Here is a 24,558-nt window from a genome sequence, read left to right as displayed (position 1 = left end):
TTTTAACACAGTACATGCAGTAAACTTAATCCCTTTCTTCCACAGCCTTTCCCAGTCTTCCAACCTTATATTGTGCCCAACATCTCTTGCCCAAAGCAAGCTGCTCTTAGACTCCTACAGCACATCTCAAAAACTACACATCGGAAGAATCACTTGCCAATCTCGGCAGCCTTCTGCTGCCCCCAGGGAAACAGAGGCGAAGAGAAAGTTAGAGATGAGAGAAGACTTTCATTTCTCAAATGACATCAGCACAGTCAAGGGAGGGTTTTTACTCATGCATGGCTGACTCCATCTGGTCTCCGCAAACTTCTGCTTACTGGAACCAGCGGCGACGAAACCCCTTTTCAGCAGAGACCAAGTGACTTCCCTCCAAAGTACCATAAGTCACTCTCGGGTGGCGCGAGAGCAGTGACCCGGGTTCTCCCATCCCCAGGATGTCTCAGGATGTGACCTACGCGGACCTGAGATTCGGGAAGGTTCCTCTGGAGAAGATCCAGCAGCAAGGTATTGCGAGAGTGTCTTTCTGTCTGTCCAAACCTCCCAACGGCTTTGCAGCTTTTTCAATACGGCAAAGTTTGCTGCTCACTCTCCTTTTCCAGAGACAACTGAGGAGGAGCTCGCCTACGAGAACGTCCAGGGAGCCAGGCCTGAGGAGGAAAAGGCCCCCAGCAGCTTAGAGCCTGCAAAAGGTGAGTGCTGAGTATTGTCCTGGTGAGGTAGGTATTGCCACTGCCAGGGAGACCTCCTGCCAGTAAGGACTGAATGGAAGATGCTTCAAAAACCACCTCCTTACCTGCAGACCCTCTCAGGTGTTGAGATTGGCAGAGGGGCCCCTCTTGGTGGTTCCTCTCCCCTCAGAGGCTTCTGGGCTGGTCCAGCAGGACAGGGCCTCCTTTGTGGTGGCCCCTAAGCCGTGGCACCCTCATTTCGCAGCTTCCAGAGGATGCTGAAGACACACCTCTTCCCCCTGGCTTTTGACCCTGGCTGTGTGTGTTCTTAAGGACCCACCTTATTTTTGTGTGACTGTAAGTAAAGGTAAAGGGACCCCTGACCATTAGGTCCAGTCGTGGCCGACTCTGGGGTTGTGGCGCTCATCTTGCTTTATTGGCCAAGGGAGCCGGTGTACAGCTTCCGGGTCATGTGGCCAGCATGACTAAGCCGCTTCTGGCGAACTAGAGCAGTGTACGGATCGGTGCAAACAGCAATCTTTGGAAAACCCAAATTGCCATTTGTTCCAATTCAGCATTAAAGAGTAGATTTTCCTGGAGGGAAAAGTGACTTGGACACGGACTGAAAAAATTCTGCCTAGGAAGTGAGGGGCAAAAGGGTAGTGCGGATGAGTCATTAAAAGGTAAAGGGACCCCTGACCAGTAGGTCCAGTCGTGGCCGACTCTGGGGTTGCAGCGCTCATCTCGCTTTATTGGCCGAGGGAGCCGGCGTACAGCTTCCGGGTCATGTGGCCAGCATGGCTAAGCTGCTTCTGGTGAACCAGAGCAGCGCACGGAAACAGTACCTTCCCGCCGGAGCGGTACCTATTTATCTACCTGCACTTTGCTTTCGAACTGCTAGGTTTGCAGGAGCAGGGACCGAGCAACGGGAGCTCACCCCGTCGTGGGGATTCGAACCGCCGACCTTCTGATCAGCAAGCCCTAGGCTCTGTGGTTTAAGCCACAGCGCCACCCATGTCCCTTTTTGTGTGACTGTAGTTTGTTTTAAATATTGTGCTCTAATTGCTGTTACCCTCCCTGGGACATTTGGGTAATGAAAGATGTGTCTGCAGGACTAGATGGGCTTGACCCAGGAGTCAATTCTTGTGTTTAATGCTTTAGTTATTATTCCAGTAGTGATGCTGTTTGCTGCTTTGGACTATCATTTAGGAAAGGGAGGGTGGTAGGTTATCTTTCAAACAAAAGCATAACGACAGCACCTGCTTCTGAGCTCTTAGGAACTAAATGTTCTGCATACATAGGATGTTTCTTATACACTTCTCTGTTTTGCTGCAAAGTTCACTGGCTCCCAGTACGTTTCCGAGCACAATTCAAAGTGTTGGTGCTGACCTTGAAAGCCCTAAACGGCCTCAAAGGCCCAGTATACCTGAAGGAGTGTCTCCACTTCCATCGTTCTGCCCGGACACTGAGGTCCAGTGCCAAGGGCCTTCTGGTGGTTCCCTCACTGCGAGAAGCCAAGTTACAGGGAACCAGGCAGAGGGCCTTTTCGGTGGTGGCCCCCGCCCTGTGGAACGCCCTCCCACCAGATGTCAAAGAGATAAACAACTACCAGACTTTTAGAAGACATCCGAAGGCAGCCCTGTTTAGGGAAGCTTTTAATGTTTAATAGGTTATTGTATTTTAATATTCTGTTGGAAGCCGCCGAGAGTGGCTGGGGAAACCCAGCCAGATCTTTCCCTGCCCCTCACAAATGCATTTCTTTCGTAGTTCTAATTTGGAAACAGCATGGTGTGAGCTGCTTTGTTCTGGACATGCAGATCCGTGGTTCCTCTTCCCTTTCCCTCCCATCCACAGCGTTTTAGAAGACATCCGAAGGCAGCCCTGTTTAGGGAAGTTTTTAATGTTTGATGTTTTATCGTGTTTTTAATATTCTGTTGGGAGCCGCCCAGAGTGGCTGGAGAAACCCAGCTGGATGGGTGGGGTATAAGTAATAAATTATAGTATTATTAGGGGAGGGATCATAGAATTGTAGATTTGGAAGGTGGCCCCCCCCAGAGGTCCTCTAGTCTAACCCCTTGCACTGCAGAAATCACAACTCGAGAGTCCCTGGCAGGTAGCCATAAGACCTCTTTTAAGAACCAGGAAGCAGGATCTCTCCCCCTCCTGCAGTTTCCAGCAACTGGGATTCGGAATCATTTCCTGCCTCTTGACTGTGGAGACTGAGCTGAGCCACTTTGGCTAGGAGCTTTTGGTAGCCCTCTCCTACTCCTCCATGAATTTTCCCAGCTCAATTTTGAAGCCATCCAAGTTGGACATTCCTGCCTCCTGTGGGAGGGAGTTCCACAGTTCATCCCCTCCCCGGGTTTCTCTTCTAGGGCCGAGGCGTCAGACCTACTACGCAGCTGTGGCCCTCCTGGCCGTCTCCTTCTTCTTCTTTGCCACCACTGTCGGACTTGCAGTCGGTTGTGAGTATTTATTTAAGCTGTTTGTAATCTGCCGCTCTTCAGGATTCACATGGTCCCAGATTGAGGAGCAACTTGCAGAAACACAGTATTTAACCGAAACACAGCCTGATGGGGAATCAAGCAATATCTTCTTCTTCTTCTTCTTCTTCTTCTTCTTCTTCTTCTTCTTCTTCTTCTTCTCTTCTTCGTCTTCTTCTTCTGCTTCCTCCTCCATTTCCTCCTCCTCCTCCTCCTCCTCTTCTTCCTCTTCCTCTTCTTCTTCTTCTTCTTCATCTTGTTTTGCTATCACTCGTGGCCAAGTAAGATTGTCTTCCATAAACACAGTTTTAACAATGAGTCCATAAGTGACTGTGGAGGCCAATTCTGGACCCACACGTCCTTCCACAGTGGGGACATTGGTTTCCGGGCGGGAGCTGATCCCAGTGTGGATTTGCCAAGCGTGCCTTCCTCTTAGCACGTTTCTCCCTTGTGTCCTGAGTTCGAGTGTCTTCAAAGCCCAGGACACCTTTGGTAAAGGCTGTTCTCCAACTGGAGCGCTCGCAGGCCAGTGTTTCCCAGTTGTCAGTGTTTATACTACATTTTTCTAGATTTTACACATCACTTGGGAAGACAGGCAAACTAATATTAGTGTACTGGAAGAAGCAAAGATCACCAGTGTTGAAGCAAGCAATATACAGAGAACGTAACTGCACAAGCCGAGAGAGGCCAAATGCCTGCTCAAATATTTACCTGCCACTGGAGCTCTGCTAGCACTGGTGCTCAGTAGCCGCTATGTTCCCATGAGAGCACTAATACAGCGGTGCCTCGCAAGACGAAAAGAATCCGTTCCGCAAGTCTTTGCGTTTTGTGGTTTTTTCGTCTTGTGAAGCAACCCCATTAGCGTATTAGCGCTATTAGCAGTTTAAGGGCCATTAACGGCTATTAAAGGCTTAAGGGATTAGCGGATTAGCTGCTAAAAGGCTATTAGCAGCTTAGCGCTTTAGAAAAAGGGGTTGGGGAGCGGAAAAAAACCTCAAGAATCGCAAGACATTTTCGTCTTGCGAAGCAAGCCCATAGGGAAATTCGTCTTGCGAAGCACCTCTGAAAACGGAAAACCCTTTCGTCTTGCGGGTTTTCCGTCTTGCGAGGCATTCGTCTTGCGGGGCACCACTGTACCTAAAAAGAGCTCTCAGGCTGGGTCAGGCCAAACATTCACGCAGTGGACTGCCAGTGCCCGAAAGGGAGGCCCCAAAGCCGGTCCTGAGTGCAAATGTCTTCTCCAACTGTTGATCCCCATTATCTGGTATTCAGAGGTAGACTGTGCCTGGGCATGGAGGTTCTGCTATCTCCATAGGCCTCCATAGAAAGAGCCTGGCTCAAGCCAGTGGTCCATCTAAGTCCAGCATCTTGTTTGCACAGTGGTCAATCCGATAGACATGGTGGGAAGAAGACTGTAGGCAGGAACTAAATACACCAGCTCAGTGGTATTCAGAGGCAGCCAGCCTCCAGCAGTTTCCCCTCCAGGGGAATGGGAGAGGTGGGAAAATGCAAATTCACATAGCCTAACTGAGGATTTCTTCAAAACGGAGCCAAAACAGCTCTGGGCGTGTCTTTATTTGTTTTTATTTTATAAAATGTATGCATCGCTCAACAGTAAAAGACTCCCCTTCTGCCCCCGCAACCTCAAAGGGGTTTACAAAAATTGACACAATCCAGCTACCACTTAAGAAAAAATAACAGCGGTGATTTAAAACTTTCAACCTGAGAGGCAGTGGCTGGCCCAACGTCAACCCTAGTAGACTTCATGGCCTTCAAGATGGGATTTATTTATTATTTTATTTCATAAAATTTATATACCGTTGGATTGCTTTTTTTAAAAAAAAAAAAACAACAACCCAAAACCAAGAAAAAATTCAAAGCCATACTTTGAAACATACAGTTAAATACTTGAAACAGATTAAAACTTCCTTTTTAAAAGTTTTTTTATTCAAAATTAAAACAAGACATATTATCAAAAAACATATCATCCTTGCCCCCCCCCCATTTTTCCTCCCCGCCCCCCTGACTTCCCTCAGTTCCAGTCTTTGGTTTCTCTGAGACTGCTGTTTTCTGCATGTTACAAAGTTGTATAGATCCTCAAACTATTTAGCTGATTATTATCAATAAAAAGTTTGTGAATGTCTATTCAAAACCTTCCAAGGAGTCCAATTCGCTTTGTTGGGTCTTCAGATACAGTGGTACCTCGCAAGACGAATGCCTCGCAAGACGAAAGAGTTTTTTGTTTTTTGAGCTGCTTCGCAAGACGAATTTCCCTATGGGCTTGCTTCGCAAGACGAAAAATTCACAAGACGAAAAAACTCACAGAACTAATTAATTTTGTCTTGCGAGGCACCACTGTACTTTGTAAAGGGTTCCCATTCATCCTTAAAGTCACAGTTATCCTTGTCCCGTAGCTTATGTGTCAGTTTTGCCAGTTCTGCATAGTCCGTCAATTTTTCTTGCCATTATTCTTTAGAATCAACTAAAGAATCAGATTAAAACTTCCTAAACCGACAGGGCCTCACACCTGTTAGCAATTGCGGTGCGGCATTTTGCAATGACCGCAGCTTCCGGATGCAAGGGAAGCCCCACAGAGAGCGCATTGCGGTAATCCAGCCTCTTTGCCCTGCTGCCTGCAGCCCAGCCCAGAGCCCCCAATGGAACAGCATTGTCGGCCCCCGGTCATCTCGCTCCCCTGTGCTTTGCAGACTGGCAGGTCTCCCGGCAACTAGGCAAGGCTTCCCAAGCCCACGCTGCAAACAGCAGCGCCCTGGCCCAGAGGCTCAGAACCGAGGAGGAGAACCTGGCTGAGGCCCGGGAGATGCTACGAGAGGCCGAGGCGGGACTCAAACGCGCCGGGGAAGAGCTGAGGCGAGCACAGAGCAACCTGACCCTCCTGAATCAGGACCACGGCAGACTGGAAGAGAAGAACCGGGAGATGGAGACCAACCTGACGCACGCCAGATCTTGTCAGCAGATCGGTACGTCCAGTTTACCACTTTTTCCAGCCGGGCTGGGAGGGCTCCCCTTGCTGATCGCTGCTGCCAGGGATCATGGTGTAATAAACAAAAATCTGCCCTTATTCCCTTATGGGGGACACAAGAGCCCTTACAGAGTCCTTTGTAGGTTCTCCATCGGTCGGAGAAAAATAACAGAGGCCAACCAGAGAATACTGAGAAGCAAAGCAGTTTGTAAGCCTGGTCTTTATTGATCTGTTGAAACAGGGTGCTCCCCTCTCATGCAGGAAAGGAGGAGGACCCAGAACCTATGTGTGCCTGCCCTTATATAGGTAAAAGGTAAAGGGACCCCTGACCATTAGGTCCGCGTGGCTGACTCTGGGGTTGCGGCGCTCATCTTGTTTTACTGGCCAACGGAGCCGGTGTACAGCTTCCGGGTCATGTGGCCAGCAGGACTAAGCCGCTTCTGGCGAACCAGAGCAGCACACAGAAACGCTGTTTACCTTCCCACCGGAACGGTACCTATTGATCTACTTGCACTTTGACGTGCTTTTGAGCTGCTAGGTTGGCAGGAGCAGGGACCAAGCAACGGGAGCTCACCCCATTGCGGGGATTCGAACCGCCGACCTTCCGATCGGCAAGCCCTAGGCTCTGTGGTTTAACCCACAGCACCACCCGCGTCCCGACCCTTATATAGACATTTTAAATTCCCTGCCCTGGAGCTCAAGACCACCCTTCCATACATCATACATACATCACAGAAGGAGTGTAACCAAGACCACCACCCCCAAACATCATACCTACATCACAGAAAAGGCGGTCTACAACAGAAATTAGAAAGTTGTTGTTTTTCCTGTCTGGCAGGTTGTCTGATAATGCTCACTTGATTGGATACCCTTGGGAGCCTGGCCAGTCTATTGTAATGATAAATACTTAGTTCCTGAGCCAGGTCACAAGCTTACCCTATTCAAACACAGGCAGACATACCCTTAAGACAGGATTTGTGAAGGAAAAGACAATGGGGAGGCTTTTCCATTTTCCTTTGACCTTGCAGAGAAAACATTTGGTCAGTTTGGGCATCAAAATGGTTTTCAGGGCTGTTTTCCTGTGCTGATTCAGATATGTGGTATATATATATATATATATATATATATATATATATATATATATATATGTACAAGTTTGCTTGATACATTTATGAACATTTATTATATATATAAGACCTTAATTTTTTTATTTCAATGGAGTTGTAGTGTTGGAAGGGACCCCCAGTGATCATCTAGTCCAACCCCCTGCGATGCAAGAATCGCAGCTAAAGAATCCATGGCCATCCACCATCTCTTTAGAAACCTCCGAGGAAGGAGAGTCCGCCACCTCCCAAGGGAGTCTGTTCCACTGTCGAATGGCCGTTACCCTTGAAAACTTTTTCCTAACTTTCTTCGTTACCTGCTCATTGCCTCTGCTGGCCAGTTTGAGATGGGAAATTCAGCAAGAGTTTCCTCTTATGGGGCTCGAGGAGCCAATGTGGCCTTGCAGGGGGGCTGGACTGGATATACTCTTGAGGCCCCTTCTAGGATTCTGAGAGGTTGGAAACACGTTGGAAACATGCCCAGGAAGGCTGCTAACTGCCCAAGTCATTGGGGCGTCTCTTCGGTGGTCCTCTCTGGCTGTAAATAATACCCTGTTTCCCCTAAAGTAAGACATCCACCGAAAATAAGAACTACTTCCAGTTTTGCCTCTCGCTGTTATATAAGACCTCCCCGATAATAAAGCCCCGCCCCGAACTTCTTTAAATCACCAGGACAAACTGCCGCCTGCTGCTCGCTCTGCCCTGACGGAGTCTGGCTGACTCACAATTAGACAATGAATGTGTACCGTATTCTTCTTCATGGAAAAATAAGACATCCCCTGAAAATAAGACCTACCCTGTTTCTCCGAAAATAAGACAGTGTCTCATATTAATTTTTGCTCCCAAAGATGCGCTATGCCTTACGGTAGCTTCGGGGGCCTTATTTTCCGGGGAGGCCTTATGTTCAGGGGATGCCTTATATTACAGCGAGAGGCAAAACTGGAAGTAGATCTTATTTTGGGGGGATGTCTTACTTTCGGGAAAACGGTAGTGCATTTTTGGGAGCAAAAATTAATATAAGACACTGTCTTATTTTCAGGAAAACTGGGTAATAATAATAATAATAATAATAATAATAATAAATTTATTATTTGTACCCCACATGTCTGGCTGGGTTTCCCCAGCCACTCTGGGCGGCTTCCAACAAAAATGAAAAATAGATTAAAATGTCACACATAAAAATCTCCCTTAGTCCAGAGAGATCAGTGCTGAGCGACCCCTCTCTCCTGAGAGGAGCACACTCGTCTTCTGGCATATCATTGCAGAAGAAAGACTCAGTCAGTAGCTCTAAAACTACTTTATTTACAGTCTGTAATACAGTACAGACAGCATCACAAACAGAAGTGAAACTAACTTCCAACCGTACTCAGACTTTCTGTCTCACTCTCACTCAGACACTCACATGATGTATACAAAACACATTACAACAGTACCACTCGCTGAAACAGCTCAGAGAGATAAAAATCCTAACATAAACATGGCTGCTGCATTGCACCACGTACTATTTCAGACATGCGGATGATGCACTCATTAGGCGCACTATATTTAGGACACTTTCATTAATTTTCCCGTAACGGGGTGATTCTTGCCCAGCAGAACCTGCGCGCAAAAGACATGTGCTCACACTTCCTCCACTGTCTGTGCGACGGCAGCTGAGCGCTCTTCATGCTCTGGTGCTCCAGCAAATGTGGGCGATGAGCTGCATCTCTGCCATAATTTTTGTTGTCAAAACTGCCATTTGTTCATCTCTTCTTAGCTGCTGATTTCTCCCTAATGGCCACCACTCCTTTGTTTTACTTACCAGAATCCCCTGGAACACTGGTTTTCACCATTTTGAGCCCACAGCTCCCTTGACCAACCACATTCTTTCTGCGGGGGGGGGGGGGGGGCGGAATCCCCACTTGCGCTGGGCTGGGGTTCGTGAATCACCAGAATGAGTTTCCCCTGTTCTGCCCCCATGGCAATGGGAGATTCCCCTCCTTTTACTAGTGCTTGCCAAACTAAAGAATCTTTTCATATTGCTGGTAAAGGTAAAGGGACCCCTGACCGTTAGGTCCAGTCGTGGCCGACTCGGGGGTGGCGGCGCTCATCTCGCTTTATTGGCTGAGGGAGCCGGCGTACAGCTTCCGGGTCATGTGGCCAGCAGGACTAAGCCGCTTCTGGCGAACCAGAGCAGCGCACGGAAACGCCGTTTACCTTTCCGCTGGAGCGGTACCTATTTATCTACAGTGGTGCCTCGCAAGACGAAAAGAATTCGTTCCGTGAGTCTCTTCGTCTAGCGGTTTTTTCGTCTTGCGAAGCAACCCCATTAGCAGATTAGCAGATTATCGCTATTAGCGGTTTAGTGGCTATTAGCGGCTATTAAAGGCTTAAGGGATTAGCGGATTAGCTGCTAAAAGGCTATTAGCAGCTTAGTGCCTTAGAAAAAGGGGGTGGGGAGCGAAAAAAAATTGCAGCAACTCGCAAGACATTTTCGTCTTGCGAAGCAAGCCCATAGGATATTCGTTTTGCGAAGCACCTCCAAAACGGAAAACCCTTTCGTCTAGCGGGTTTTCCGTCTTGCGAGGCATTCGTCTTGCGGGGCACCACTGTACTTGCTTTCGAACTGCTAGGCTGGCAGGAGCTGGGACCGAGCAACGGGAGCTCACCCCGTCGCGGGGATTCGAACCGCCGACCTTCTGATCGGCAAGCCCTAGGCTCTGTGGTTTAACCCACAGCGCCACCCGCGTCCCGGACGAGTCCTTAATTGTTCCCAAATGATCCCTGCCACCCTGCAGACATAGCACAGACCAACTTCTGGAGCTTGTGGCCTCTGAACAAATAGGATCTCACCCCATTGGCTGGGGGTCTCTGAGGTGCCCTGAGCCCAGCTGGGAAGAGCTGCAGCCAAGACCCTCTCCTGGCCCTTTGTGTCTCCTTCCCAGGCTGCTGCCCCTCTCAGTGGAAGCTCTTCCGATGGAAATGCCTGTGGATTTCAGCAGAAAAGAGGACTTGGACAGAAAGCAACTTTGACTGTGCGAAGAACGAATCCCTGCTGCTTGTTTTGAGAGACCACTGGAGTGCTGAGGAGCTGCTGCGTTCCCAAGTCTTAATGGTCTGGTGGAAACAGGTAGCATGGCCTAATGGGTGGGATGAGGGAGGGAGGGAGGGGCTCCACCGTCAATCCGGAAGGGGGAACTTGAAGGCCACTCCATGCTCACAGCACAGAAAGGGGAAAGGTGAGGGCAGCGATGCGTTCACAGCCAATTTTATAAAGCGGAAGGGACCCTGTTGCAACTTTGCCACCTCTCTTGGGGCCGTCTGTTGAGGGATGCAGACTGACTGCAGATCAGAGCAGGATTGGGCCCCTGCCTTCCTGCTTTTCCCCTTTATGTCACTCCTCCTTGCCGCCTGCGTGAGCTGCGAAATGAGGCAAGTATGGTGTATTTTTTAGTATAGTGTATTTTTTATATGCCTGTTATCTTTGTCCATGGAGTTTTCTTGGCAGGGATACTGGAGTGTCTTGCCAGTTCCTCCTCCAGGTGGATCACGTTTGGTCAAAACTCTCCACTATGACCTGTTCATCTTGGGTGGCCCTGCTCGGCATAGTTCATAGCTTCTCTGAGTTCTTCAAGCCCCTTCGCCACGGCAAGGCAGGGATCCGTGAAGGGGCAGTGATCCATGAAGGGGATTTTTTGACCAAACTGTGGGAGGCAGTGGAAGACAGGAGTGCCTGGCGTGCTCTGGTCCAGGGGGTCACGAAGAGTCGGACACGACTAAACGACTAAACAACAACAACAACATAGTGTATTTTAAAATGGGGTTTCAGAGTTTTTAGGGGTTTTTATAGTATAGTATCGTGTATTTTAAAATGGGGTTTCAGAGTTTTTAGGGGTTTTTGAATGTTTTATGTAATCGAAATTCTTTAATTTGCGGCCATTGGCCCATATCGAAAACAATACATCAAAATTTATCCATAAACAATACAATTTAAACAGTTCCAAGTTAAAACACCCATATAAAACCAATTTTACTTCAGTTAAGTAAACACTGTACACAATAAGCTCCCTCTATGTAAACCGCAATTCAAATCCATCAGATTTTGGGGGTATGCATCTTAGTTCTGGCACTTATTGATGGTTCTTAAGTTTAGCTAAGCTGTCAGAGTCATACAGTGATCCATTTCTCCTCTTTTGAAATAAAGCATTAATCAGGTATCTAGCGACAGCAAGGATCTACTTGTATCTTCAGCGTTTAATAAGTATATTATTGGGGCTTCCTGAGGTCCGTCAGCAATTCTCGATAAATATGGGGCCAGAAACTTGGACCGTGAGGCCGAATGTAATGGACAACAGATTATATGATATAACGATTCTATAGATCCACTTTTACAGTCACAGAGGAGTGAGATCTGTCCGTTGGAGAGTCTGTTACCCAATACATTTGATGGGAAAGCACTGAATCTAGCCTTTATAAAGGCGTACCTGTGCGTCACCACGGATAAGGTAGTTAAATAAGATGGGAGTTTCGTTGGTGGTGTTAAGCCAAGGTTTATCGGCGAACAGGTGCCACCACCTGTCGCAATATTAAATTGTAAATCCATCTCCTCTAATTTGTGAGTTATAGTTCTCTTGGCAGAAATTAAATCCAATTTTAATAGTTCAGATGGAGATAGTCCTAGGGACACAAGTTTCCCATGTATTATTTTTGCCCAGGGGCTGGGGAAGTCATCTCTCCAGAGACACTGTATCAAGTGGAGATTTGGAAGTTTATGCCATAATGCCAACCAGTAACAGAGGATGCATTTCCATAATGTAGTTTCTAGAGATGTAACATTTAGTTCCAGCCATATAGCAGTATTGCTTACACACCTGGGTAATCTTAGCAACCTTCTTAGAAGCTGGTTTTGGATTACCTCCAAATGGGTTAGATTAACAAAAGACCCCCATAATGGGATTGCATATGCTATTGTTGCAATCACCTTTGCCTTGAAAACTTTTAATACTGATGGAATATGGAAAGCCCCATCTGAAAAGAAAAAACGCAGTAGTGCAAAGGAAAGGGCTTTAGCTCTGTTTAATACATATGCAAGATGGACCTTCCAGCCCATGTTGTGTTGGAGAAGGACTCCCAAGTAGTTTTTCAATTTCATTGTTCTGTATGGGACAATGACAATAAAGATATCGTATATCATAAGGGCTGTGATAAGGATGCGCTATTTCCAAGACTTCTGTCCTGTGGCTTCTCTTGTCCCAGAGCAGGAAACGTGTTCCCTCTCCCATCAGTTCTAACCCCAGGAAAGTATGATATGATATGATATGTTATTATATGATATGATATCTTTATTGTTGTAACGGCAAAATCTGGGTGCGAGGCTGCTCTGCCACCCAGCTCGTCGGACTAGGTCCGCGGGTCCCTGCAGAGGAAAATGAGTTCAGCCGGAGACAGGAGCAAACTGCAGAAGATCCATGTTTATTGCGCAATAAGGTTCAAGGCGAGATTGAACAGCGAGAAATGGGTGACATGAACTTTTGAAACTTCCCTCCATGTCCCAGAATACAGTGCAAAATACATCCCAGTTACATCATGAATACATTAAGTAGAGGTTGGGTTACACAGATTACATCATGAATATATTAAGAAGAGGTTGGGTTCCACAGGATTAACATATGGAGGAGGGAGGGGGGAATATGCAGAGCTGGAGATATGCGTAGATAAGCACATCCTGAGTCCAGGTGATGAGAAGACAATGGTCCATGTATGCATAGTCTGCCACCTGGCATTGCCCAGAGGCAAGGCTTGGCAGAGTGATTTGACAGGATTAGGGTCTTAACACTTTGCTTGAGGGATTATGGAGGACAGGGAAGGTGTCATGGAGTTCTAGAGAAATTGAGCAAATTGGCACGTTGATTTTCTATGATTTATAGATTTTAGTCCCTTCTGTCATTGACAGTTGGAAATAAATGGATATATTGTAGCGAAGAAGGAGGTGAAGAAGACATGCCCCCCCCCTTCCGTATCAGTCCCCCATTCGGAGATAGATTTGCATTAAAGTTCTGTAAGAACTTGCAAATCTTTTCTCCGCACCCTAGATTTCGGTGATCTTGTACTACCCTTCCCCCATTTGCCGCATTTGTACATAGTCTGGGAAGGTAGAAGAGGACAGCGAAGGAGGGAACAACACGGAGCAATACAATGTACGTGCGTTATATAGATATGCGCTAAATAATGACTTGGTATCAACCGTACCAGATGTGTGGGTTTATGCAAACCTGAAAGGGACTTGCAAGCCATGCCTCTTACGGTCATTTGCAAGTATAGCAGTGCAGATAGCTGGATATAGGATATTACTTAAAAGGAACATCTGTTGTATTTTGTTACTAAATTACTTGTGCCATTCTAGCTCTTGGGAGAAACATTTTCTCAATAGTGTCTATGCTTTACATTTAGCAGGAAGGTCCACTACTGACTGAAAAATACAGTTGGTGTTTTGTCCTTTGCCATTTTTGTGTGTTTCTCAGGTGTCAAGCTAGCTCTTCTGTGGTCTCACACTGGCATAGTGCTACAGCAACACATCCTGTTGAATCCCCTCAGGGCTTTCATTTAACCATGTCGCCTGTCACTCATCATAGCTGGCACAGGTTTCAGACATATCGTGAGGGAAACGTCTTTGCCATGGCCATTCAATTGGGTTTTATTATTGCAGGCTCTGGTCTTGCACTCATGGAAAGTTGTTCGCTTGCTCTTAAGGACCAAAAGCTAATTGCAGCCTGGATACACATGCCCAATTCTAACAGAGTCCAATTTGAATTTATCTTGCCCCATGGTTCTCAACTTTTCAAAACCAATATGTTAAACAAAACCATTCTTAAATGGGGCACTTCTCCAAATGAGTCAATTTAACTCTATAAGGGACCATTCCTGCTACATCAAGGCATATACACGTTTCTTGTTATCAATAATAGTAATAATATGTTGGAGATGTAAGGAAAGTGAAGGGACCTTATTCCACATATGGTAGTCGTGTCCTCAAATAAATAAATAAAATTCGGGACGTGATCTACACCCCTTTTCATTTGGCATTCTAATCAAAACATCTCAAATAGTAATAAAGAGTGTTGCTTCAAAACTACCTGATAAAATATGGTTCCAAGAATAATACTTGGTTGTGGTTAGATTTCACGGGTATACGGGAAACCCAAGATTAATAAATACAGAACAATTGCTACTTAAAGACAGTACTGAATCTGCAAGAGATACAGAGAAGTCATAGAAGAGATTTGAAATAGTTTTCTGGAACAGAAAGAAAGAAATAGTAAAAGGTAATCTCTTTCCGGAATCTAAAGATAGCCTGCTCTATCGGAAAGCATGTAATATATGAGAATCCTCCATGAAAAACTTGGGGTGTAAGCCATATCCCTCTGTTGTTCATAGTTATGTACCCTACATTATACAGAAACAATTACACACAGAAATTTTGTCCCCCCTTTGTGGAGATAACACACTAACACAATAACACATAATACACAAAACATACAAATTATTAATTCTACACCATATCTTGAGGCAATAATGTGATCTTGAGACAATTCTTGCTGCTTTTACATGTATTTCCAAACTTGGGCACAAGGGCATTTCTTGCCTGCCTTTGAGTCAATGGGAGGAAGTTAGCAGCCCTTCCAAACGTCGCTGAAATGTTATAGCTTTCTAAGTCCTTTCCTTCTTGGGTGGTAGTCAAAAGATAAAATGTTCTTCAAAATTCAGTTAGTCAGTTTCTCAAGTCTTTTATAGGAAGAAATTGTTGTGGCCACTGTGAGGCCTTGGCTTAAAAAAAAATCCTTTGGAAAAATAAAATCCTTTGAAATAGGCCTGCAAAGGGGTTGGGGGGTTGGGATCTGAAGACATAATTAGTTGTTTTTTGTTTTGTTTTGTTTTAGGAGGAAGATAATAGTCAAGAAAGGAGAGAATATTCTAAAATTTTCTTTCTTGGGAAGCTGTGAATACAAACTCATAGTTAAGCCTTTTATTCATTTAAATATTATAATCATTTACATTTAATTTCCTTCACTTAGTTTGGCTGTGGAAGAAACGAAGGGACAAAACCTTTGTTAATTTGAACACAATAGGCAAGTTATTAAACATTTTGCTTATGTGGGTCCGAATTCTCTTCAGTATCCTGTTTGAAAGGGACATTTTTATTTCCTGTGAAAATCTCTGTCAGGAATGCTGTTCCTAAAATGCATAGGTATATAGTACTCACAAAACAAAACCAGATAAAAGACAAACTCAGTGGGAAAACTGTGAAAAGAATTTTGCATGTTAGATTGGGGAAACTACTGAGAGGAGCTCACAGTTGGAGTGCTTTGATATTTACCTGTGAAAAGAATTTGGCATGTTAAGATTTGAAACTTGGAAACCTCTTGACTTTTGATGGTCGAGTACTTAACCCTTTTGTCTTACGTAGCCCCTGGAGGAAAGGATACATTAAGGGTGATTTTCCTCAATGGTTCCAAGTTTTACATAAGGAAATTTGGATGAGTTTTTCCCTGCAGCCCACGCTCTCCAAAAAAAAAAAAAAAAAAAAAAAAAAAAAAACTCCTACTCCTCCCCCCCTTCCTCTCTCTCTCTCTCTCTCTCTCTCTCTCTCTCTCTCCTTTTTTTTTTTAAACTGACCTAACCTCTGTGCATGTGCAGAGTTCATATTTCAGCAAAAATTTTACACCATTGAAATGTTGCATCTTTTGGCTAAATTAGAATAAAGGAAGGGAAGGGTAAGGAGTAGATTTTTTTTAAAAATAGGGTTAGATTTTAAAACAAACAAACAAACAAAAAAACCTCAGCAATGCAAGTATTCACCAAAGCTAGCAGTTTTCTAAGGGATCATGTTTCCTTCAGCCCAAGCAAATGATTGCTTCCTTTATTTACAGGAAAGGGCTATCATTTTGTGTGATTTCCCTCTGGTCATTCGCGGAACAATGCCACGCCCTTATATATGGGGAAAATGGCCAGAGAGTCAGAATTCATAAGATCTTAATATTCTCATTCATTTCAGCATTACCATTTGCAGACAAATTTTCCTGCCCTTTATTTACAAGATGGTAAAGGCTGATTCTGCTTGATTATGAATTTGTATGTGCTTAAACTTTGAGTAGACTTTTAAGTCTGATTTTTAAATAATAGGCAAAATGATAAATACTGTAATCACTTAAATGCCTGACCTCACCAGTTCTGCTTCAAAACATCACGGCTTTCACCTCTCACCTTTTTAAAAAAAACAAAGAGCAAAGTTGGGCTGAATTTCAACTCATCACATGCTTGTAAACACATGGCCCTCCACACAGCCACAAATTGGGAGACTTGAAAGGGACCCTGGGGTCATGTAGTCCAACCCTAAAATACAGGGTTTATAGCAAGATTTGTACCATCAGAACACACACACATACTTATGTACACAGACACAACTGGGGAAGAGACCACAAGCCATGCGCCTATCATGTACTAAGGAAGAGCATAGTTAAAACAGCCATAGATTTGATTTCCTAAACTTGCAGAGGAATAGTAAGCCTAATCTATACCCCCCCCCCCCTTTGCAGTTTCCTTTAAAGGAAGCTTACTTGGGAGTAAATTTACCTGGCACAGAAGTAAGAAGAAAAAACCCGGAAAGAGATAGAATGAGACAAGGGGGGCATTTTCTAAGAAAAGAGACCAGGAAGTCTTATAGAGACTGATATCAGGAGCCTTACAATAACTCTTCTGTCCAACCAAATCAAAGTTAAAACTGGACTCAGATATTTTCTTAGAAGGAACACCATACTTTCATAGGAATATGCTTAATCTAATACATACACTGCATTTTAACTTGAGAGAGCAATTGTGCTCAACTAGGCTTTTGCAGCAGAAACATTAGGTTAACTTCACATTCCAAGATAGACTGGAACACAGGTGTACTCACAAACTCAAAAGTTACAACAAAACATAATTTACCATTAGACTTAAAATCACCCTCCTCACTTAGGAAGGAGGTGGGGTAATCCTCTTTTCAGAGCACAAGTAGCACATATACAGGATTTTACCACTTGGGAGGAAAACTCTCTTTTAGAGCCTCTCTCAAATAACAAACATTTGCACACTTCATTCTCATTTTTGTCTTGTTTAAGATTGATAAGGCCCAACATGGCTTTCTTAGATTTAAAATTTTGGAGCAAACTTGTAGTTTAAACCATGCAGCCTTAAGAAAGGCAGTCTGCCAGAGACAGAAGGAACAGACAACACACGTAACAGACAACATGTAACAGACAACATGTAAACATACATATTCTCATATATGAATTAACAGACAACACATATAACAGACAACATGTAAACATATATATTCTCATCCTTTAGTTGGTTATTGCAAGGAGTTGGGCCGCTTCCTTTGGCTTCATTAAGTGAAATTAGTAGGAAGGTCCCACATGGTTTTATGAGCCTCCTTGCCCCTTCAAATACACCACCAGTTAATCAAACTGGCAGGGCTCACAACGCTTGGCTGTCTGGGTACCCCTTTTTATATATGCATGCGTTGCTGTTGTTGCTTTTTGTTGCTTTTTTGTTTTTGGGGGGTGTCTGGGATAGGGACAGGAGAAAGAGAGGGGTTGATTAGGATTAGGGGTAACCTGTATAGGGGTTTATTTTGGGGTTTCTCCTGTTGCTTGGCAACTTCCTATGGGGGTTTTTAACGAGCTCTAACTATCCTATTCCCTTTTCCTTATCCTTACTCACTATTCAATAATCTGGGGTTCCTTTCCACTCTGCCCACCCAATCCTTCTGGGCTATCCTTCCTGGCAACCTCCTACCTATCGTCGCAATCTCAGGAAAAGGGGCCCTACTGGACGCCCGCACCATGCGGTGCCAGATCGGGTGATCCCTGGATAGAGTTTTGAACCGAAAATCCCCCTTGCTTTTGGAAGCAGGCTCACGCACGATACACGTGTTACGTGGCACTGACCAGTGCGGCTGGGATTGATGATAGAAAGCAAGACCACTTCCTGCCCCCTTGCTAGGACGCTAGGGAAGATCGGAAAGAGAGCTCCAACCCCTTGCTTTCAACTGGGATGCCCGTTGCGGGGAGTCGGCTATTTTTCAAGTCGGGTCTCTCCGTCTTACGCTCGGGCTCCCAATTGGTGCGGCTGGCTGGAGATTTTAAGAGGAAGAGATAGAGCTCAGGACCCCCTTTTCGGGTTGAGCAGCGGTCCACGGTCTCTCTCACTAACCGGACCAAGAGAAAGGTGAGAAGAACGATAGAGAGGAGGGCAGAGAATTCGGTTGCCAGGAGACTTCCACCCCTTTCCACCAGTGCACTTAATTTCCCTTTTCCTTATACTCACGCGTCTTCAATTATGATCCCTGGATTGATGAATAAGCCGGCTGGATCCCTCTTTGCTCCCCGGCTGAACTCCTGTGGCTTTCGATTACTGCCTGGAAGATGGCCGGGGGTCCAAAGGATCTTCCCAGGCAAAATGGCCCGGAGCCGGCTGAAGATTTCGGGGCCCCCGGTCAGCAACGCAGGAGAACCTCCAGCCCCACGTTGGGCGCCATCCTGTAACGGCAAAATCTGGGTGCGAGGCTGCTCTGCCACCCAGCTCGTCGGACTAGGTCCGCGGGTCCCTGTGGAGGAAAATGAGTTCAGCCGGAGACAGGAGCAAACTGCAGAAGATCCATGTTTATTGCGCAATAAGGTTCAAGGCGAGATTGAACAGCGAGAAATGGGTGACATGAACTTTTGAAACTTCCCTCCATGTCCCAGAATACAGTGCAAAATACATCCCAGTTACATCATGAATACATTAAGTAGAGGTTGGGTTACACAGATTACATCATGAATATATTAAGAAGAGGTTGGGTTCCACAGGATTAACATATGGAGGAGGGAGGGGGGAATATGCAGAGCTGGAGATATGCGTAGATAAGCACATCCTGAGTTCAGGTGATGAGAAGACAATGGTCCATGTATGCATAGTCTGCCACCTGGCATTGCCCAGAGGCAAGGCTTGGCAGAGTGATTTGACAGGATTAGGGTCTTAACACTTTGCTTGAGGGATTATGGAGGACAGGGAAGGTGTCATGGAGTTCTAGAGAAATTGAGCAAATTGGCACGTTGATTTTCTATGATTTATAGATTTTAGTCCCTTCTGTCATTGACAGTTGGAAATAAATGGATATATTGTAGCGAAGAAGGAGGTGAAGAAGACATGCCCCCCCTTCCGTATCAATTGTCATTGACCCATACAGAACAATGAAATTGAAAAATCTACATAAGACATTCAAAAACCCCTAAAAACTCCGAAACCCCATTTTATAATACAATATACTACTATAAAAAGGTAAAGGGACCCCTGACCATTTGGTCCAGTTGTGGCCGACTCTGGGGTTGCGGCGCTCATCTCGCTTTATTGGCTGAGGGAGCCGGCGTACAGCTTCCGGGTCATGTGGCCGGCATGACTAAGCCGCTTCTGGCGGACCAGAGCAGCGCGCGGAAACGCCGTTTACCTTCCCACCGGAGCTGTACCTATTTATCTACTTGCACTGAACTGCTAGGTTGGCAGGAAATATACTCCTATAGAGACCGTGTTAAGTAGCTGAACAGACAGCAGCAAAGAGCTCTGTGGGACCTCAGCGATGGCCCTCTTGTCTTTGGGGCGGCTGTGGGGAGGGACGGTTTCCCTCAGCTGTCTTCCTGATCTGGCCCCGCTGAGAGGGAAATTGAGTGAGCCCCTTGGAAGAAGGCACTCCCACCCAGCCATCAAACTAGCAGCCCCCTCCCTCAGTAGACATGGTGAGAGGCTGGTCATTCAGGACTCCAATGCTTTGCTTCTTCTCCTAACTCTAGAACTCTCCGCGTTCAACGCCATTTTGGATTGGGCTGAAAGGAACAATGGAATGGGTGGATAATTCACCCTATTCAGGGTAAGTAGAGAGGCACCGAGCTGTTTGCCACTCACTAAGGAGCAGAACGTAACACATCATTCTACCCGGACACTGAGGTCCAGCGCTGAGGGCCTTCTTGTGGTTTCCTCGCTGCAAGAAGCCAAGTTGCACGGAACCAGGCAGAGGGCCTTCTCAGTGGTGGCACCCGCCCTGTGGAACGCCCTCCCTCCAGATGTCAAAGAGAAAAACAACTACCAGACCTTTAGAAGACATCTGAAGGCAGCCCTGTTTAGGGAAGCTTTTAATGTTTAATAGGTTATTGTATTTTAATATTCTGTTGGAAGCCGTTCAGAGTGGCTGGGGAAACCCAGCCAGATGGGTGGGGTATAAATAATAAATGATGATGATGATGATGATGATGACTTGGTTCTGCCTCTTTTTAATGCCCAGCCAGACTCTTGGCCTTTTACAATCTAGCTTGAATGGTTGCCCTTGTCCATTCTCTCTCAAGCAGAGGCCCACTGGCCATTTGCAAGGATTGACAACTCACAGTGCAAAATCTCCCTTTTTCCAGGGATAATCCCAGATTCACAGAAGCCGTCCCGGTTTCTGATTTGATCCTGGAATGTCCCGCTTTTCCTTAGGGCGTCCTTATTTTCACTGAAGAAATGTTGGAGGGTCTGGAGTTATGTGACCACCAAGTCAAGGAGATAAGTAACTATGCAACCTTTAGAAAACACCTGAAGGCAGCCCTGTAGAGGGAAGTTTTTTTTAAATGCTTAATGTTTTATTATGCTTTTATATACAGTCGTACCTTGGCTCTCAAACACCTTGGCTCCTGAACAAATTGACTCCCAAACGACCAAAACCTGGTTTTCGAACAATTTTTGGAAGCCGAATGTCCGGCACGGCTTCCATGGCTTCTGATTGGCTGCAGGACGCTCCTACAGCCAATTGGAAGCAGCACCTTGGTTTTCGAACGGTTCTGGGAGTCGAACGGACTCCAAGAACGCATTCTGTTGGAGAACCAAGGTACGGCTGTATGTTGGAAGCCACCCAAAGTGTCTGGGTCAACCCAGTCAGATGAACTGGGTAACAACAACTACAACAACAATGGAATAGGACGTCCCTATTTTCATCAGAGAAATGTTGGAGGGTATGAAAATAAGTATTGGCCTGTGCAAGGCCACTTTCCCCCAGGGAAACCTGATCTTTACTGCTGAATCGGAGCAAATATCATTTGGGTTTTCTCTGGGCTGACGTTTGCTCCAAATTTTCACTCATGAGCTGGTTTCCCCCTGTGAAAAGTGGTGGGGCAGGGGCAAAACCACTTGGACCCATGCCTAGAAAGCGCAGGGCAGCTGCTTGGACCCAGGCCTTATAGATATGGGGCCAGAGGGAGCGCAGATGAGCCCAGGGCAGCTGGCCTGGGTCACATTTGAGCCGTTTGGCGATGGTCAAACCTGGCTTCCAAAGTCCCTACAGATACTTCAAGATGTGAGCATTACAAATGGCAAGGCAAGCTGTGACCTTTTTGCTTTGTTGATTAATTTTCTTTCAGACCTCTGATACCTAAACATGGTAATAAGGACTGTGTGCAAGTGAGCCAAGAAGGCCTGAAACGAGAATCCTGTGGGAGAAAGTCTCTGTACATCTGTCAAAAGATAGCCAAGTCCAGTCCCTGGTCATGAACAGCTGAGAGTCAGAACTTTCTACCCCATTTTTGGATCTGCTGCAAATCACCCAGAGATCACCCAGATCTATCTCCTCCTAACCCCTGGTCTGTCTGGTATTGTGACAGCTATTTTTTTACAAGATGCTCCTGGCCCTGCCTGCGCACACACCTTGCCCAGTATTCAAACAAAGGCTAACAATAGCAATCGATATCCATGTTTTTATGATACTGCCTATTTTGTAAGGAGTTTAAAATAAACTGCTTATTTCAGAATAAATTGGCACTTGTTTAGTCATTTAGTCGTTTAGTCGTGTCTGACTCTTCGTGACCCCCTGGACCAGAGCACGCCAGGCACTCCTGTCTTCCACTGCCTCCCACAAAAACTCCTAAAAACTCTGATACCCCGTTTTTAAATACAATATACTCCCATACAGACTCCTTAGGTAAAGGTAAAGGGACCCCTGATCATTAGGTCCAGTCACGGACGACTCGTTTGTCCACAGACAGCTTCCGGGTCATGTGGCCAGCATGACTAAGCCGCTTCTGGCGAACCAGAGCAGCGCATGAAAATGCCATTTACCTTCCCGCCAGAGTGGTACCTATTTACCTTCCCACCAGAGTGGTACCTATTTATCTACTTGCACTTTGATGTGCTTTTGAACTGCTAGGTTGGCAGGAGCAGGGACCGAGCAACAGGAGCTCACCCCGTCGCAGGGATTCGAACCGCCGACCTTCTGATCAGCAAGCCCACCCAGGTCCCTCTTCTAATCTAAGAAGCATTTATTTACAGAAGCAATAAATCAGCATTCCGGGAGGTCATCAGCAAAACCGAAAGTATTCTGTCTCACAGAACAAAGAACAACCACCCCCTCTATATGGGACTAACCCCCCATCGGGCAGGACACACACTCTGAGCTATTAACCCTGTAAGCTCTGGTTCTCTTCACACAGTCTTATTCATTTGTAACAAAAAGAAGTTTACTCACGCCCAGGCACAGCACAGTGTGATCCCTGAAGGCAGGTTTTAGGCTTAAAGTTACAAATACAGTAGTATCTCGGGATACGAACGGAATCCGTTCCGGAGCCCCGTTTGCATCCTGAATAGAACGTAAGAAGCGACTGCACGTCTGTGCGTGCACAGGTCATGTACCGCCGCTTCCGCACATGCGCGTGAAGTCATTTTGACCGTTGGCGAAACCCGGAAGTAACATGCTCCGTTACTTCTGGGTTGCAGCAGAGCACAACCCGAAAATACTTACCCTGAAGCATATTTATCCCGAGGTATGACTGTACATAGAAATAGGTTTACCCCATATGGGAGATAGCCCAGGGACAGTGGCGGAGATAGCTGCTCGGGTGCGGCGCATGCGTCCTGCAGCTGGGGGCGGGGCAATCCGCCCATGGGAGTGGGGCACGCTGCGTGGAGCCTCCCTGCCGCCTCCCCCTCTGCTGTAGGGCGAGGCGGAGGGCAGACGCAAGTCCCACACTGCCGTTTCAGGCAGCGCGGAGTCTGCAGGCACCCAAGCCACCATGTCACTCCCAGGAGAGACGCATGGCCCGGGCACACTGCAGGCCCCAGGAGTAAGTGCCAGCCCTCGCGATGTGGCGCCCAGTGCCAGCGGCGTTTTGTTGACTGAACTAAAAAGTTTCATGAGCCCAATTTATTTTTAAATTCATATTTTTGTCATATTGTCACCCCCCCCAGTGATGACACCTGGGGGGGCCCGTACATCCGCACCCCCCTTCCTCCGCCACTGCCCAGGGACTGCTGGCTGAGAGCAGCAGTGCAGTCTAAGTGAAGCAGGAAGCAGGCAAGATGAAAAAGAAGGGAGGTGGCTACGTGACTTGGCCTTTTACCAGGTCTGGAAAGATCATGCCCACCTACTGGTCACATGCAAAGGAAAGATGCTACAGCCAGGTGTAACAGGAAGTTCAACTGGCTGGACCAACAATCCCTGCATGTCCACTCTAGCAAGACAGGTAACGTTGTACTTGGACTGCTCCAGTGGATTACATCCCACACCCATCAGCCCCAGTTTGAGAGCCAGTGTGGTGTAGTGGTTAAGAGCAGTGGACTCGTAATCTGGTGAACCGGGTTCGCATCCCCGCTCCTCCACATGCAGCTGCTGGGTGACCTTGGGCCAGTCACACTTCTCTGAAGTCTCTCAGCCTCACTCACCTCACACAGTGTTTGTTGTAGGGGAGGAAGGGAAAGGAGATTGTTAGCCGCTTTGAGACTCCTTAAAGGGAGTGAAAGGTGGGTTATCAAATCCAAACTCTTCTTCTTCTTCTTCTTCTTTGCACAGCCGTATGATTCTGGATCTGATGGGAGGGGCAGTCCAAAGCACTTGTTGTGGCTGAACAAGTCTGAGAAAACTCAATCAGCAGTGGAATTTAGACCAGGAGAGGCTGAGCACCCCACATCTGAATGAATGAATGAATGAATGAATGAATGAATGAATCACCCACCCACCCAGCAGCTGGAGTGCCTTACCAATGGGTTTTTGGTTTTTCAACAACAACAACAACAATAACAATACCCCGCCCATCTGGCTGGGTTTCCCCAGCCACTTTGGGCAGCTTCCAACACAATATTAAAATACAATAGTCTATTAAACATCAAAAGCTTCCCTAAACAGGGCTGCCTTCAGATGTCTTCTAAAAGTCTGGTAGCTGTTTTCTCTTTGACATCTGGTGGGAGGGTGTTCCACAGGGCAGGTGCCACTACCGAGAAGGCCCTCTGCCTGGTTCCCTGTAACT

At 46.4% G+C, this 24,558-nt stretch overlaps 1 protein-coding gene across 1 annotated transcript; it reads left to right on the top strand.

Moving 5' to 3' along the window:
• LOC310684810 (uncharacterized protein) lies at positions 1 to 22,064 on the top strand. The gene is made up of 7 exons (XM_083456413.1): positions 1 to 504; positions 600 to 689; positions 3,044 to 3,133; positions 5,860 to 6,132; positions 10,162 to 10,331; positions 20,086 to 20,162; positions 21,685 to 22,064. Exons 1-7 carry the CDS (start codon positions 435 to 437, stop codon positions 21,812 to 21,814), a joined length of 900 nt encoding a protein of 299 aa, XP_083312539.1. The 5' UTR covers positions 1 to 434; the 3' UTR covers positions 21,815 to 22,064.
• The last annotated feature ends 2,494 nt before the right edge of the window (positions 22,065 to 24,558 follow it).

Source organism: Podarcis tiliguerta (assembly GCF_965153285.1).
Source record: "Podarcis tiliguerta genome assembly, chromosome: 8".
Lineage (NCBI taxonomy): Eukaryota > Metazoa > Chordata > Lepidosauria > Squamata > Lacertidae > Podarcis > Podarcis tiliguerta.
This window is presented reverse-complemented; position numbering and strand designations above follow the sequence as displayed.

Coding starts and splice junctions, on each gene's coding strand:
- LOC310684810 (XM_083456413.1), top strand. CDS start 435: ATGTCTCAGGATGTGACCTACGCGGACCTGAGATTCGGGAAGGTTCCT. Junction 3,134..5,859: donor TGTCGGACTTGCAGTCGGTT/GTGAGTATTTAT, acceptor TGTGCTTTGCAG/ACTGGCAGGTCTCCCGGCAA. Junction 10,332..20,085: donor TGCGTTCCCAAGTCTTAATG/GTCTGGTGGAAA, acceptor TCCTAACTCTAG/AACTCTCCGCGTTCAACGCC.